This window comes from Candoia aspera, chromosome 1 (assembly GCF_035149785.1).
Source record: "Candoia aspera isolate rCanAsp1 chromosome 1, rCanAsp1.hap2, whole genome shotgun sequence".
In the NCBI taxonomy this organism is placed as follows: domain Eukaryota; kingdom Metazoa; phylum Chordata; class Lepidosauria; order Squamata; family Boidae; genus Candoia; species Candoia aspera.
In genome coordinates, this window is record NC_086153.1 from 166,796,595 (window position 1) to 166,814,568 (window position 17,974).

Consider the following 17,974-nt stretch of genomic DNA (forward strand, 5'->3'; position numbering starts at 1 on the left):
AAAATAAAAACACATTTTTATTGTCAACAAAAACTCATGAAACTATCTCACAATTATCTAAATCTATTTGGAGCATCTTTATCTAAATTAATTAAATAAATAGCTCCAATAGTGCTTCCCTGCTGAGCAAGTAATTATGTTACAAGCAACTGAGAGCAGGTATCTAACAGTGCTGGGGTCTTAATTCAAACTCTTGTGATGCCATTTTAAATATCTAGTAATATGAAACCAGTGGAGAACAAAGAAGAGAAGTCACTTACAGTGGCTAATGAGGAATAGGTTGCTCGTTAGTTCTGGAAACCCGGAAGTGCTGGACATACAGTACCAGCCCTGCTGTTGCTTCCTGCCAACGCCCAATAACACAACTGATCATTGTTACACTAGGCTTCAACTGCAGAGCCCCTTACACTAAACTTGTGAATTCTGTATTGCAAGATCAATAGCTTATTATTCTGATGATTTACTATCCCTATTGTTTGTAAATGTACGTTTGCCCATTCGTTTATATGAAAAACAGCTGTTCCTTTTCTCCCTTCTTTGGCAGAATGTCAGCTGACACCCTTCCATTCTTTTACCTGAACTGTGTAGATGTCTTGCCAAATGTAATGGGATAATTATTGGCTGCAGTTAGAGAGAGCAACACCAAATGAATGGAAAGTTGCGATCCAGTCACAGCTTCATGACGGAGTCTACTGGCTAACTTTAAGCCTTAGTTTCCTAACTGGAAAGCTGGAATAACATAATCTACCTTTACTACTTGTTGAATACAAGTTGTTTTTTACATTGTATGTCTGAAATAAGCACACTGGAAATTCTGTTCTTGTGGATCTCACATCTACAATATTTTTTGCTTTACAAGGAACAATGCTGTTTTGTTTAAAAAACAATGGAATTGGAAAACAGGAAATTACTACAGTAGTAGAATACAGTAACAAACCATTGGCAACAGTAAAATGAAATTGCTTACCAAGCAAACATAAAATACAAACAAAGACTTAGAAAATGCAGAGAAAAAAGTGGATCTGGAAGACACCTTTATTTAGCATTTCTCCCAATAACTTGGATGAGGCTACTGAGAACATGCACGCCAGGCTTTGTTTTGCCTTCCTTATTCCCACTTTCCCGAAAGCAGACCTTTGTAGAGCTGGCAAACTGCCCTGAGGGCAATACTCACCTGTCCTCCAAGAGGGGCTGGAGAGTGGCACAGCCAGGTTATGCCTTCAGTGGCTGGGCTCAGTGCAAGCTGATGGTCCCTTTCCCCCTTTTATGCCTTCCTTTTGTATATGCATGGCAGCCTGTGACATCAGCATCAGGACAGGGCATCTCTCCCTCCTCCCATCACAACTTTGGCTCCTTTTCATCAACTCAAGGAAGGAGATGTTCTATTTTGAAACATTTTCCTCCTTTAAGCAAACTAGGTAATTAACTGGGAAACTAGACTGATGTGTTCCTTCATTATTGTGGCACCTGAGATTTTACAAGTTTGAGATATTCTGAAACATGGTTTTGATAATTGAAAGACAATGTTTACATTTAAATTGCAAATTTTCTCCTCTCTTCCTCCTTCCACACATCTGACTCTACTGAATCTACATCTGACTTAATTTAATGTTTGAGCCACTAACTTTGATCTGTGTGTATCTTATGTCCAGCTAAATTACACTGTATCTTTAAAATAAGTCAAATAAAATGGCACATCTTCCCAATTGCTCCTGGATTTCAAAATTTCTGGTTCTAATTTAGTTGTGGTTCCCTGGGCAGCAGGCCACAGCTGTGCCAGGGGCACCAAGAGAGGCATTCAGTGACAATGAGTCTCATAGGCACAGGGAGCTTGGTGGGATCATGGTCTGCAGCTCTGTATGGGGACCTCAGGGCTGCTCTTTTGGATGGAAGAGCTCTGGTCTCCTTTCCTCCAGGGAGCCTCAGTCTGGCAGGTAGTTCTGCATCTGCAGTACGTGAGGGAAGAGTGGAGAGTGGCTCATATCCTAGGAGTTGAAGAATTCTTATGGTTCTGCAGTCACTAATAAAACCTAGTAACAGAGAAAACACATTCTGGTTTCTGCTCCACTGTAATACAGGACTCCACATATGACCTCTTCCTCAGAATAGCTGCCTTCTCATCAGCTGAAGGAACTGCTTTCGTGCCTCAAATGGGGAAGTTTTCCCATTTAAATCACATGCCTCTCCACCCAGCATGGTGGGGATGTATGAAGGGGCCTGATCCCTCCTTCCTGGTGTTTTCTATGAGAAGTTTCCCAATGAGAGGTTCACAATGACATTAGGTGCAAGCAATAATGGAAGCAATCACTCTCCAAAGCAAATTGGAGAACTCCAGAAATACTGGGTTCACCTTGAGGGGCTTCTAATCAGAGCCACTTCATTTTGGAAATGATCTAAATCTCTTTGAAATGGTCTCCTTCAGTGTTCTCATTTAACCTGTCATGAAATGGATGAACATCTAATAAATGATGTATTTCTACATTTTTAAACATCTCCATTTGGTATTACTTTCTCTCTTTGATCTTACTTTCTTTTCTGGTTAAGTTCCTTCCATGGGGCGGCTGGCTTTTCTGCTCCCCAGGCATAAGATTTTCACTGGGTTCAGCAGGGATCCTTACCTCCCCCTCCTTCAGCTGCCCACATTCGCCACTCTGGGGAATGGGATGATGGTGGCAAGGTCCACATGGCAGGAGGGAGGAAATACTAAGATGGGGGGGGGGAGGAATCCCCCCTCCATGGGAAATCTGCCCTGCAGCTTCAGAGATAATGCTGGAAGAGCTTCCTAACGGTTGCTCTGGTTTAGGAGCTGAGCTAATTGGCTCAGCTTTCCACAGCCCAAAGAAGTGGACCGGAGGCAGTATTGATCTCAAGCCTTCAGTAGTTAATTGGAGTGGCAGAAAACCCCATCTCCCTCAAAGTGAGGAAGGAAAACAGGACATTTTGCCGTGGGGAATACAACATCGTTTATTTAAAGTGCAGCATACCTGGTTATATTTCTGAATCAAGATAAAAGCTGATAGGTAAGATGTACAGAGTGAGTATAATGTCTTCTTCAGGGCAAAAGGGATGCATTAGGTGGGGTTACCTGATTCTTTTTGTTAAGAGTTCCAGTAGCTACGATTGCTTTAGAATGAAGTTCCGTCACCGTGTATGGATGTGGGGTGTGGGTGTCTCTTCTTCCAAAAGGTTATCCAAAATCCCCTCCCACTCTATTACATTGTCCCCAAATTGCTTTATCTGAGAAAACATAGCCCTGAAGAAAGAATAATGAAACTACATGTAACACAGACTTCTCTTCCTGACTGCATCAATGAAATTAATTTATATTAACTGGAAGAGATCTGGACACATAATGGTTGATGAGAACATAGTAATGAAAGATAGCTTACAGGAGGCATTAAAAGTTCAGGATATTGAAAAGTCACAGCTGTAACTGGAAAATGGCTTCTAATTTGGTTATTTACTGCAAACAATTCAGCAAAGATGTATTAGCATTAAAACTAAGAATTTTGGTCTGAACTCAAGATTTTTTCTACAGCTTGGGAAAAACATTAATCAGAGAAACAGATATAGGAGCAAAGATTTTCAGTTCCTTTGTGTGTCTTTAACTATGTGAGAAAATGGGTACACATGTACTGTAACTGATTACCAAAGACATAAATATCAGGGCTGTCCACACTTTAGATTTGATTTCAAAAGGTTGCACTGCACGAAGGCATAAACATAGCACCTCTCTGCAATGGTTTAAAGCAGTCATGTGACCCCCCCAAAAAGATGTGACTGTTAGTTGCAGAAAGTTGCATTTGCCTTCTCATGTGCTCCAAAGCACCTTCTGGGAATCACACTTGAAGCATTGCCCAGCCCTAAATCAATACATTGCAGATAAATTTTGGATACACTTATATTAGGGTCAGGATAATACCACTTGGTCATACTGGAATAAAGTCGCTCAGCCAGTTGTGGTAGAAGTGGCCTGAACGTTGCTTTTCTGCCCTGAAAACAAATGCCTAAGAACACAGCACGGCAATGACTTCAGAGTTTCAATGGCTGCTTGATACATAGGTCATGATCTCCAACAGAGTTCAAGTTTTTCATTTCAGTCAGTAATACCTTAATTTTCTGAAAGTCTGTGCCCAAACCTGATACAATCTCTGAAATTATATGTGAGGCATACCACAACGAATATTTGGTATACACAACTATCATAAAAATTCAAATTTCAGAGTTTGAAAACGTGATTCTAGATTTATAGTACAGTTTAGATTTGGCTAGAGAACCAAAAAACCTTTCAGATGAATTAAAAAAAGAATTTAAATTCATGGAATATCAGATACCAATGCACTTTTATTTGGCTAAAATCTAAACATACGTTCAACTGAGTAAAATGTAACAACTGATTTGCTTCATTATATTTTTTTGGGGGGGAGGGAGGTAAAACTATAAATGAGGTAATTAACAGCCTATAACTTTTTATTATCCCGCACAGTAGTAGTAGTAGTAGAAAGTTGTCACACTACATGGTAGTATTATCTACGTGGACTGAAAATGGCCTTCCAGATTTACAGCAGATATTATTTTTTTTATGTGAACCATCCATGGTCTTTGCTACTTTCTGGAAGACCTCTTGCGCTAGTGAGAAAAAAAAATTTCCTATGTCATGTTTGTACATCATATACCATGTTTGTATAACTGGCTAGCCTAAAAGAGCTAACAGAACATATTCCAAAATGATATCAGATTATTTTGGAGTAGTGAAAGGAATAAAAGTTTTGTGAACCTTAAAGCCAAGAATAACATGCAAGTTTCCCTCACTTTACATGAATCTGCAAAACATCCCAAGACTTCTTCCTGCCCAAATCCCTTTCTGTCCACACTCACAAGTTTACCATTGTGTTGTGTGCTAGTTGTGCATCCTCTCTCTCACCTACTTCCATACCTACAATAGCTGCTACTCTTACTACAGGGCCAAAAAGACTATCAGTACTTTGTCCAACCCTCTACTCAAAATGACAATGAAAAGAACCTAACACTAGAAACAAAAGTGGACATATTATGTTGCCCTGAAGCTGGTGAAGGATCCTCAGCCCTAGGACAAGGTTTTAACCTGAGCGAATCTACTGTGTGTAAAATGATGATGAATGCTAATAAAATTTGTAATGCATTCCTCCCCTTGGTTTGCCATGAAAACCTTGTGCATTAGAAACCCAGCTATCAAAAAGATGCAGAAAATACTTCCATTGTACACAGAACACGAGACAAAGAATGCATGTTTGAGTAATGTAGTGCCTAAGAACAAGGCTCTAAATATTTATGAGCACATTTGTCAATGCATGTCAGCCGCACTAGGGAGGCCAGACCAGGAAGTCAACTCCACAGGAAGACCAGAACTATACTTTATTGAGATTGACTGTAATAAAATCTTGCAAGTCTGATAGTGCTGTGCCTCCTCCTCCTCCTTAAAATTCAGAGAAATAGGGAGGCGTCTGCCTGAGCCACTGCCCAATCTTATCTCGCTCTGGACTTTAAAAATGCTTCAGCCCCTTTTTCCTGGGCCACAGATCTTGCGTATCTCTGTCAAGGTTATCTTCCTTACTCTCTACAATGCATTTGGGTTACAAAATTTGCCACCATACTCAGCAATTTACTTTTTTCCACTGGTTATTAATTTATGCAAATTTGCTTTATGCAAGGTTTTGGGAACATAATCCTAGCATAAAATGAGGGAAGTCTATAGTGGCATAAATTTCCAGGGACTATAATCCAGTGGGTCAACAGAATTAGTTGCACTAGACAAAATTGCAGCTATCCATTTATTATGCTAATGAATTAGTCTTAAACAGTGTTACTGAATCTATTTTTGCAATTAGAACACAAAGATTTAATTAAAAGAGTACAAGCTACCTGCAGGAATTATTGATTTTTCAGCATCAAAAATTAAACAATCAAATCCTTCTCCTTATCACACAATCATTTAGTAATTAGCAGCATAACATGAATCCTGGACAGTTCCAAGCACTGAAACTAGAGGATGTATACACGGGACCAACAAAGCTAAATGAGGGGCTTAGTGGCCTGGAAAACATGCCTTTAATCCACTTGGCCATATAGAATATAAACATATTTTAAGGAGTGGATGAAGAAGAAAAATGCTTGAGCCCAAGTTCTGTTTAAAATATGTGAATTGGTAACTAAGGAAGGAGTTGAGGAAGGGACTCCATAGCATAAGTTGTCTCATAAGTTGGCTGCTCTGCTAGAGAAGTGAGAGCCTCAATTCCAGAGGATTCTTGCTGAGAGAATCATTTTCGTTTTCCTTCTTTCATGGAACAAGTAGACAGGCAGATGGGAGAAAAGCAACCAGGATGAAACTTTGAGCCAAGATCTTGCAGTATCGGTCTCAGAAGATTCCACTGTTTTCAAGACCGATGGGTCATCACAGGTTTCTGTAAAATATCAAAACCCCAATGTGAGCCTTTGGGAACCAGTCAGTAATACCACACTTAAAAATTGCTGGACTGAGATTGTTCAACAACATTCCCCAGGCCATTTACGGAGTTAAATGTTTAGGGGGGTGGGTGCCGATTGGGCACAAATGCTCCTGGATGCTCCTATGGCTCGTAGCAATCAGTGTCCCCCTTTTGACTGGCTTCAGAACAATGCAAAACGTTGTCATGAAACCAAAGAGTGAGGCCAACACTTTCTAGCTGCAGATGCCTCTTGGAAAAAAGACATGACGACTGTTAGAGAACTGTAAGCGTAATGATAGGGAAAAAAGATGACAAGGAGAACCTTACATTTACATACATACTCGGACATGTATTATGCTGGAAGAAAAACACATTAGGGTAAGACGAAACAAATCTGTTTATCTGCAGGAATTAACCCTTCCCTGATAGTGGTTGTCCCATCCGTAACATTTTGAAAATGTTAATCAATACTGAAAGACAACAGAAAGATACAGGTCATTATTTTGGATTATAATTCCAAGAGAACTTCCAACCCAGACTTTTTCTCAAGGACTAAGACGAGTTCACCCATTTATTCCCCAAAAGCCAGCTGGTATGCCCCCCAAACCAGTGCACTCCCACCCCGTCCACATAATCCAGAGCTTTTGTTATGATTTGTCATTTCCAGTTTCAAGTGTGAACCATGTAGGCCTGCTGAAGGGTAAGTTTTTTGATATGGTTGGAAATGGATGTATTACATAATTCCAACTCCTTCACACATCTTTTAAAAATAAGAGTGCTCCCTGGTGCAAACCAGACTTAGCAACAGTATGCTGCTGCAGAGAAGCAGCAGCAGAAAAAGCAGAAGCAGGAACTGGTATTTTTGTGGTTGCGAGAACAGCCCTCTTGCTTAGGGCCATGGCTGAAAGAAAAAAAGATCCTGTGGAGTTTTCTATCCTTCACGTGGACACCACATAATGTGGAATTGCCAATGAAGTGGGCTAGCTCTACTACAGCTAGCTGGTTTTATAATTCAATTTTAAAATAAGAAATCAGCCTGTCAGGATAAAGTTACTGTTTATGCATTTATCTGCTTGTATAAAAATGTTGGCAATTATATGGTTATATATCATCACATGATTACGCTTATGCCAAAGCTTGCTATATTGTTATTGGCTGTATTATTCCACTTTGTCTGATTCTGGATTCTGTCTAATTTGCGTGTTTTCATATTAATAGCAGCCTCCTATCTGGAACTGACCACATATCTTTATTCTGCAGTCAGTGCAAAAGCCAACTGCCAATTGGGATTTGGCACTTCAAGGCAATCAGATCTGTTGTGAACTCCTCTACCCGTCTGCTGCTGCCCCTGTTCTGCCATCTGTTCTCAGACAGCATGAAGGCAATGAAGTAAACTCTGAGTACTTGCCGCAAAGATGTGATCTGCTTTTCTGTTTCTTCCATTTGGATTTCGCTGTGTCAGTGAACCTCTGTAATAGGAGTTCCGAGCAAAAGATTCAGCATTGCCTGGAAAAGTTAAAGGAAGTTATGTGGATGGCAAGATGCTGGAATAATTTTATTCCTGTTTAGCTACTCTCAAAGGGTAAGAATAGGGAAAGGACTGAAGCGTTCCTCCTGCTACTGACAAGGCGGCTGCTGCCCCTTTGCGTGGCCTCATCAGCAGCGGGAGGAAGAAGCCAGCGAAGGTCAGCTGGGGGCAGCGGGGGTTGGCAGGGATAGGTGGTGGCAGAGTGCAGGGCAGCGGAAAGGACAGAGATGGTGGGGGAGATAGGCGGGTGGGGGGACTTGAAGCACACGCTGTGGTCATAAAGGTGGGCCGACTGCCAAGTGCCTGAATTTTGATCACCTGACCCCAGGGGTACTGCGACTTCAAGGACCGGCTGTAATTACCATTCGTTCAGCACCATCGTAACTTCAAATGGTCATTGAGCAAATGGCCTTTGAGGATTTCCTGTTCTTCCTGAATGTATTTTAGTCACTGTCATTCAGCAGTTGTTAATACTTAAACAAGGTTATACAGCTAGTCCTCGCTTAGTGACCGTCTGCAGTGATGAAAAAGTAACTTTGCAACCAATCCTTGCATTTATGACCTTCACAAGTCTGTAAAGCAAAGGAAAGCTGAAGTAAGATCATAAGCACAGTTGCAGTTTCACTCAGCGACCTCTTTGCCTAATGACCGAGTATGGTCGCTAAATGAGGACTACCTGTATATCAAAGACAACTCCATAGATTATTTGATATAGGTAATAAAACTGGAGATAGCTGATACTTGGGAAGAGTGGAATTAAGTAAATCTTCTATAGTTAAAGGAACATCTGGTTAACAAATTTTCAAGCATTTATTCAGCAATTCTCTTTCCATGCAGTTATTTATACCAGCCCCAAATGTCACAATTTGGTTAGCATCCTCTCATTACTAGGTGTCAGTCAGAAAACTTGAGCTCTGTGATATCTCCGAAAATGATTGGGAAGAATTGGTTCTGCCAGTCATTGAAGTAGCAGAGTTCCCTCATTGAAGACAACGTGACTCTTAAAGTAGCCACACGTTTTGTCCAGGTTCACATGGAAGCAAAAAGCAGGAAGAAGGTCTGCTTGCAGTCCTGGAAGCACTTCTGAATCTTTTGGAAGCATTCACACCCCAATTAAATATTATGGTCTCCAATCCTTAATATAGTAACCAAAGAAATAATTAAAACATGTCCTTCTACCAAATTTAAAGTTTAGAGGGCATACCAATACTTAAATCAGACCAGTGAGTTGCACTCTCCCTTTGCGAAACGGAGCGGGTTCCTGTTTATCTTCCCAACACGCCTGTGAGGCTAGGCTGAGAAACCGATCACAATAAGGTGATAAATGCCATGGCATGTGTGTCTGTCTGCATGCAGGGTGGAGGAAGGAGTTCGACCCAGATCTGCTTGCTTTAATGCCATTCAACTGTCACACGATAAAGCAGTACTGTAACAGGAGCTGCTCAGACAAGGTGATGAAAAACGGTTTAATGCAAAACGCTTCGCCCTAGAGCTGAACCGGTTACAGTGTAATTGCCCATTCCGCCTCCCTCACAGCAGAGTTCCCAAGTGTAGGGACCCCCACCAGAAGGCCTACGGTCTTCATTCAAAGGGATGCCCCTTCTGTAAAAAAGGGAATAAAAACATGCTTCGGCCATAGGCCAAAGACAACAGAGAGGTACAAAATGGAGAAATACTTCACGAAGTAGCCTGACAGTCTGAGGATTAACTTCAAATTAGTTAGACACAGATGGAAACAATACACAGCGCAGCAGTGCCGTACCAGGTTTTTTTTATATTTCTGCAGGTAAACAATAGACTGATTTCACAGTTGTTTTGAAAGACGGCTTTATGCAGCATATCAATCAATCAATATCTGGCGATGATATGCATTACTGATGCAAAGGCTAAGTTGCCATAGCAGTGGCATTGATTTTATGGTACAGTACAAGTATTTTTATGTAGAAAATCTAGTTTTCCCCATTATCCCTTGTTCCGTTCCAACAGATCCATTTACTTCAAACGGTCTATTTTTGTGTGTAACGCTCTGCCACTGACCTGGCTTTCTGGCGGTGTACGTTTCCATGGGCATCATGCTTTTTTTTTGTTGAAAACCCTGTTTTGGCTTTGTGCAAGGATTCGGTTCCTTCCCATGCCGTTTCCCTCCGTGACTGTGCCTCGGCTACTGACAACCAAAACCCTGTAGCCTTTTGCTCCTATTTGACAGCCCAGCAATATTCTTGACTTCTGCAATTTAATTTGTTCTTTTTCCTTACAGATATATGCGTAAGTTTTGCATTCCAATACCTTTAGGTGTGACTGAATGGCTTTGCTCCCGTTGCATAAAATCGCACCTTTGTCGACAGCCGGTTTTGCAGACAGGTAGCTACGTCAAGGGCCTCTCCCCGCAAATCATCTTGCATATGCTTAGCAGGCTTTGAGCCTTTCTTTCTGCAACCCCATAGGGCTTATAATTTAACGGTTTTTTTTCATGTTTGATGCCTTTATTTTTCAAATTCCCAGTTGCAATATTCTCCCCCATGATCAGACTTTAGTCTCTTTGGTTGCTCTTGTTGCTGAACTTGCTCGCTACCTACGCACCGTGAAGTTTCAGTTCCTCTTCACACTTCACTCTTCACTTCTTATTGGTTGAGAAACAGGTGCAGTACTTTGAGGGACACTCTATGAACGTTACAAAGTAGCGTCTCCCACCCTTTGCTTTGACTGGCACGGGGGGCGGGCATACAAACCTCTGAAAAAGTAAGTTCCAAGTGCAGCTGGTTTATTTGAATTCAAACACAGGAAAAAATGTTGCTTTTTCTCTTTGGCTTTTAACAATAGTCAGACTTCAATTCCGTTTTTTTTCCTTGCAAGAACATTCAGTCCAACTGCTAGGTGGTCCTCCTCCTCCTCCTCTATGTTCTCAAGAACAGACTCATCTGTGTGGCCAAATCTTCTACACCATCTTGCAGGATGGTGGTTATTATGCAGACACCCTGCTACTCCGCTTGCTTGAGGCTGCCTAAGTTCCAGCCGATTAGCTTCCTTGTGCTTTCCCATTAACATTACTTCAGGGTCCTTTCTAACAGCACAAAGTCCATTTTTAAGCACCATTTTACAACCACATTGCATAAAATAGTGGAGACTAATGTAATTTGCATCCAATTCAAATATGTATTTCCTGAAATATTATATTCCTGATTATGATATATTCCACATTTTAGTTTAATACTGACTTTCCACATACATCTAACAACATGCCATTTGCTAAGTTAAATTTTTCTTGCAAAGATTCATCAATGATCAGTTAGAATACAACAGCATACAAGAAAAATGAAGGAGCAGAATCCTCTAAATTATTATAAAGGAAATGCATTTTTGCCTGGCAATGATAATAGTTCTTGATATTACAAATTAAATACATTTTTGTTTATTTTTGACATTTGTATGCCACTATTTCTCAAAGGTTCTGAGCAGCAGAAACACCATAGAGAAAAAAAAATCAATAAAAATAAATTCACTGAAGGAATAAAGTTATAAGGGAATAATAATAATAATAATAATAATAATAATAATAATAATAAAGTTATATGTCCTCCAATGCATCCCAGCATTCAAGGCATGCCTTCCTCCCAGACTAGATGGAAACACCAGTCTTTAACTGCTCTCCTGAAGCCTAGGAAGGAGAGATAGGCTGATGTCTGCAGGGTGGGAGTTCCACTGTGTAAAAATGCCGATTTCCTAGGTTGTATTAGATGATTTCTCAGAAAGATGAGAGGGAGTTGAGCCTGTTTGATCTGATCAGATAGGCAGATGAATATGGGAGAAAGTGGACCCTCAGATAACCTGTTCCAGAGCCAAGGAAGGCTCTAGAAGTGGCAAGTAACACCTTGAATCACATCCAGAAACCAACAAGCTGCCAATGCAGCTCCCACAGCAGTGGAGTCACCTGAGTATAACAGGTAACAGCCACAACTGCCCAGGCTGCCACATGTTGTACCAGCTGTGACCTCTAAATGCTTTCTAAGGGCAGCCCCACATAGAGCACATTATGTACTGTAATCCAAATGAGAGATGACTAAGGCATGAGTGACCTAGGGGGAGTACAACCCTATTCAGAGTCAAAGATGGTGCTACACTGGAATCAATTGGCCCACAGATCCAAAGCCACTCTGTCTTGGAGGGGTTCAGTCTGAGTTTGTCCTTCCCCATCCAGACCCTGACCACTTCCAAGCACTGGGTCAGCAGCTCTACTGCATCCTGTTTGGGGCAGGGCCAAGATATATAACTTGGGATCACCAGCAAACTGCTGATATCTGATCCCATGCTGACAGGTGTTACCTCCCAGTGATTTTGTTAAAGATGTTAAAGAGAAGTGGTGAGAGTACAGAGTCCTGGGGCACTCCGTAGGACGGAAGTCTCTGGTTAGATCTCTCACCCCCTCTTAACTGGAACTGAGCTCTTAGGAAAGAGGAAAACCACCAAATAATGGTGTTCCCCCCTACCAATCCCTTGAAAGTGGTCAAGAAGGACCCCATGGTTGATGATATTAAAAGCTACTGAGAGATCAAAGAAGACCAGGAGGGCTGAACTGTCCTGGTCCCCATCTCTCCAAAGGTCAACAGTTGGCAATTCTTCTTCCCTAGGAAGGACTGAGTCGCTTTAAAAAGAGCTGCTGGGCAGCATTCAGCAGACATGAAGAAAGCAGCAAAATATTTATTTTTTCTGCTCATATTGCCACACAACGCTTACCAGTGACTGGTTAGATTCCAATCTGGTCTTCCTTGAGTGGCCCTTTGGGTGTCTCCTCCACCCTTCCAGTTTCTTAGAGTCACTGATATATTGCAGGATTAGACGTTCTACAATTTACCAAGTAATCTTAAACCATTCTCATATGATGACACCACAACTGCACACCAAGTTGCGGTGCCTCTATTACTCATAAAGATGATTACTTGGGATTTTGTTTTGAATGCATCTGGATTTACTAGCCCGGGTGATCTTTTGATACTAATATATACATTACAGAAAGATTCAAACAACATGAGGAAAGTTGCATATGAAAAGAATTGTCTTCGAGGCTCTTTCAGCATGATGCAGAAAATCTGGCAGAGTAACAGCTGAATGTGTATGAAAATGACATAGATCAGAGACAGACTGACCCGTACATTCCAGGTACGCTGATGCAGAAAGTAACTCAACTCTGCTTTTAACTAAGGCAACTATTATTAGGCAGGGGCTGACAATCAACTGAGCATTTTTCTCCAGTTCTTGCAAAAATGAGCAAAGGCCTTACTTGCAGTTTCATGGGAAATATTGAATTTCCTCCTCAACACATGCGGCATAGACATGACCTAAAAGGAATAAAATCTTGTTAGCATGTAAATAAGGGTTGGCTGTAATTGTCACCCTTGCAACTTACACCCAACTTTTCCTCAGCAGGACAGCATTTTGGCCCACAAATAAATGTCAGTCCACTCATCTGTTTTGTGAGTCATTCATCTATTTGGCTGATGTACTCATCTGCTTGGATTTATTCATTTCAGTGCAATATTTATTTCTATTTGGATTAGACATTTTTAAAAAGCTGAGTATCTTATTTCCCCCTAACACTCTCCAATGCTACACAGCGCCAATTCCTTTTATCACAGTGCCATTTGCAATATGCAGTTATTAATGTCACATTAGAAAGGCCAGGAGAAATATCTCTTAGGACTACAGGATCATGTCTATCACTAATCACCACCAATAAGTACTGAAAGAGAGGTTCTGAGGAATAGCTTTTGAATTTCTAGAACAGAGTTTGATTTGTAGATCCCAGTTTTACAGAGTTATGTGCTTCTGCTTCTCCAGCATGTAGAAGCATAGCTGAAAATCAGCATGTAAAAATTTAAAGGAAACAAACAAGATTTATGTTTTGATCTTTCACCAGTTTTATTTGGTAAATACTTCAAATGTTATTCTTCCATATGTATCCTTCTTTAAATTTGTAGTCTTAATTAAACATTGCCTATTGGTCAGAATTTTCATTACTATAATTGGTAATTATTATAACTGGTTGCTGGGTATGTTGGAAAAATCATGCAATGGAAGTTAAAAAAAAAATACAACAGCTATGGTGATCTAGGTTTAAACCTTTATGGTGATACCTTCAAAATTATCTAGGCAATCCCTAATAGATTTCAGAGCAAATAGAGTATTTGCTTCAAAAAATAAGCTGGGCCGAAAGGTGCCTGTCTCTTGTCCTTGAGTCATCCAAGATTAGACTTTAAAATTTAGGGAATCTTCTTGGGATGAATTTCAGTGAGCAGCCAAAACATAGCTTCGACTAGCACAAGAAAGGCATCTTTGCCATTTCTCATCTTGTCTTGCACATACTTTGAAATCATGTGGTAATGCTCTATCAGGAGAGTTTCAGTCCAATAAACAATTATATGCATTCCTGGGAGGCTGAAGGTTAAATGCCTTGGAATGGAGGATATGAAAAACTGCTCTATGGCAAATTCATGCAAAAGTGACAAAATAGGCAATTAAAATGGCTAAAAGTAAGATATAATTGATGAATTTATCATGAAGAGGCTATTCTATTAGTAGAGTAATTTATTTATTTATATAATAGAGTAATTATATTATTTATAATATCTGAGGCTACTCTACCAGTATTCTCCGGTATAGACTTGTGTTAGCCATCCTTCTTCCTTTCTTTAACCATTTTCCTTCTATTTGTCTCTGCTGTGTAATTAGCTCAGTGGCAAATTATTTTTTACTGGTGGACTTTATTTACTAATCCCTATATTATAGCCAATGCTGTAAGATTCCTGGCTCAGAAGTGATCCAATATGGAGTATTACTACTAACATTGTAGTGCTTTTTTTTTAAGTGCTTCAGATCAACTGCTTTTATTTTTACCCATGAAACCTGCCATCTGCCAGGATTCTTCTCCATCTCCTTTGCTCCCTTTAAATACAGGTTACTCATTGGTTTTCATTCATCCTTGCTTTTCATCTTCTTCTGCTCCACTCCTGCCTAAATTCATAGTGTCATCATTCCTTCAGGGCAAAGATACTTTTTTTTTGTCACTTTGTAAAGCAGCACGTACGGCCTTGTTGTAATTCTTCACAGCATTAGGAGCAGCACTCAGAATACTTCAGCTCTCCAATGAGATCCATGAAAATGTATGACATGCAATCATACCTCTGACCAAAACAATAAAAAACAGGACCATCTTACAGCAAACTGCCCCTCCCTAGCCATAAAAATATTAGAGAAGGATCAAAACATCATCCTACCAGCAGACAAAGTATAAAATGAAGTCATCATGGACAGAGCACAACACATCCAAAAAACTAAAGAACCATTGAATGACAAAGAAGCTTATACCCTTTTTTTTAAAAAAAAAGCTCAATATAGAAGCTAGATAATCAAAATCAAGAAAACCCACAATGATCTAGCCAACAGAGGACAAATTACAAAAGAAGAACAATGGTGTACAAGAAGCTATGGACCCATCTCCCAAACTTTTACGGACACCCACAAATACACGGACCAGATATACCACCCTACCCAACTGTGTCGCTATCGGGGCCCCAACATATAACCTTGCCAAAGAACTCATTAAAAAATGTGGCCATCTCATAGATGTGATCAATTCACCATTAAAGTATCTTCAGAAAATCAAATAGCTTAATAGCTGAAGAAGATGAATTCCTGGTCTCATTGATATCACAGCATTTTTCACACCCATAGATCCAAAACTGGCAAAAGAATGCACTGAAACCTTACTATACAAAGCACCAAGCCAAGTGAAGCAAACAAAAATGGAAATACTTAAGACATATGGAACTTATAGACTGCTGCCTCACCATTTATTTTCAGTTTGATGGGTAGATATACAAACAAATCAGAGGAACCTCTGTGGGATCACCAATTTCAGGATGCATAGCAGAAACAGTCATGCAGTGTCTGCAAATAATAGCCCTCTCCCATAAACAACTCTAAATATGAATATGCTAGATGGATAATACTTTTGTCGTAACCAAAAACACACATAACAAAATCAGTCTTCAAAAGAATCAAATTTATAAGGGAAGAATAGAATAACAGACTACCATTCCTAAATATTCTCATCAGCAGAGGTAACAATGGCAGACTTCATACTCAGGTATACTGAAAAACAACACAAACAAACCAAGTGCTGTGTTACCAGAGCAACAATCCAACTGCTCAGCATAAGAGGGCTATTCAGACAAGGAAAAACATACTGAGGCAGCCCAGAACTCCAAAGAGGAGGAACAGGACAACCTTAACAGCATCCTTCAATGTAATATGTAGCCACAGAATGTCATTAGAAGTGCCTTTCCATGCAACCCACTAGAACACAAGCACCACAACCCATAAAAAGAATAATTCTCCCATACATTAAAAATATCTCAGAAACCACCAGCAGATTACATCAGCCACAAAGCATCAAAGTAGCTACAAACTAACAAAATCCCTCCAAAGTATCTTAAACAAACCCAAAGATCCAACAACTAAAAAAGACAGAACAGGAATTATTTACAACATACAATGCACTGACTGTGAAAGCTACTATGTAGGACAAATAGGCAGAGGATTCGCAGAACGCACTAGTTGGCACTAGAAGACATGCTGAAAATTCTTTACTTTCATAACTCATGGACCAATTTAACCACAGATTCAACTCTAGCCATTTTAGTTCAAGCAACATCCAAAAATGTAAGATAATTCCTGGGAGCCTGGCATTCTGACAGTCAGATACATAGAGATAAATCTGGTCTACAAACTATTGAAAAAACACACTAAAGCCCAAGAAGGAGCAAGGAGCCTGGGGCATATCTTCCCTTATCATACATTCAACACGTAGATACCGGAGAACCAACCCAACAGGTAGGAAAGATGAAACAATACAGCTAACAAGTGAGATTTGCTGCCTATTAAGAGTGCTTAGAATTCCTGCTGTCCTTGGAAGGACAGTGTCCAGATCTCCCCAGCTTTTTATGATTATAAACTTGAATCCAGAGGCCATTTAACAGTGAGAAAAAATGCGCCACTGCCCTCCTTTGCAAAAGTATACTCACCTGGATGCTTCTTTTTTTCTTAGGCCTTTCCACTGGTTTGACTGTCAGCCCAGCAGCGCTCAGTGCAGCGATTCGGGATTCTATATCAGATACCTTTACAGAAAGTAGCACTTATTATTCTGTCATAAAAGCAACTGGACTTTTTCCTGGCACAATGCCAATACATGGTTGTCTATATGCACACATGCAGAGGCAAACAACTATCCCTAATTTAAGACAGTGCAGCAGTAGTGCTATTGCATTTGGCACTTGCCATGCCAATGGACTGGAGTCTGGGGATGATGGTCTTCAGCTGTTTCAGTGCTATAAAAATAATACAGGGAACAAGCAATGCCATGCTTCATGTAACATGATCGTGGCTTTCCAAACTTCCTCAGGCTTGGGCTTTTTTTTTTTTAACAGACTGCACCCTGATTTCACTGCAACATACAAACCAGGTGCTAACAATGGAAAAAACGACTCTTCTCAGAACCAATTGTTCTCTGCCTTCATTAACGAGTTCCCGGATTTCTGAGGCAAAACTGCTTTGCCTTCAACTGTGCTGCACTAGCTTGCAAAATAAAGTTCAGGCACGACCAACTCCCTATTGGCAATCATATTCTCTCTTATTTCATAGAGAAATATATTAAGAAAGGAAACTGATTATATGTTACTTTTCTTGGTTTAAGAACTGCATTTTATTTGAATCCCCTTTATAATGTTGGGCCAAAGTTGCTACCATTCTATTAACTATGCCTTTTTTTTTTGACTGACTTCAGTCAAATTGTATGCAAAGATAAGGCTACCTTGCCAAGGAGAATCCAATAAGGCTGTATTCTAGCTTCTATGCTTTAAAATCTTTTTAAAAAGATATTGTTATCCCGATAACTCATTTAAAATTCCTTGCTCTGTATTAGGCAGATGAT

The 17,974-nt window shown here is 40.2% G+C and overlaps 1 protein-coding gene across 4 annotated transcripts in view; it reads right to left on the bottom strand.

Annotated features, from left to right (window-relative positions):
* Window positions 1-5,379: 5,379 nt before the first annotated feature.
* Window positions 5,380-17,974, bottom strand: part of MLPH (melanophilin) — a 71,678-nt gene continuing 59,083 nt past the window's right edge. For all 4 annotated transcript variants that reach the window (XM_063317836.1, XM_063317835.1, XM_063317834.1 and 1 more), the window contains 4 exons: window positions 17,070-17,162; window positions 13,268-13,325; window positions 7,873-7,970; window positions 5,380-6,440 (listed from right to left, as the gene is read on the bottom strand). In XM_063317836.1, coding sequence (XP_063173906.1) covers window positions 6,414-6,440; window positions 7,873-7,970; window positions 13,268-13,325; window positions 17,070-17,162 — 276 coding nt within the window. In that variant the 3' untranslated portion in view covers window positions 5,380-6,413. The remainder of the gene's footprint in view (window positions 6,441-7,872; window positions 7,971-13,267; window positions 13,326-17,069; window positions 17,163-17,974) is intronic.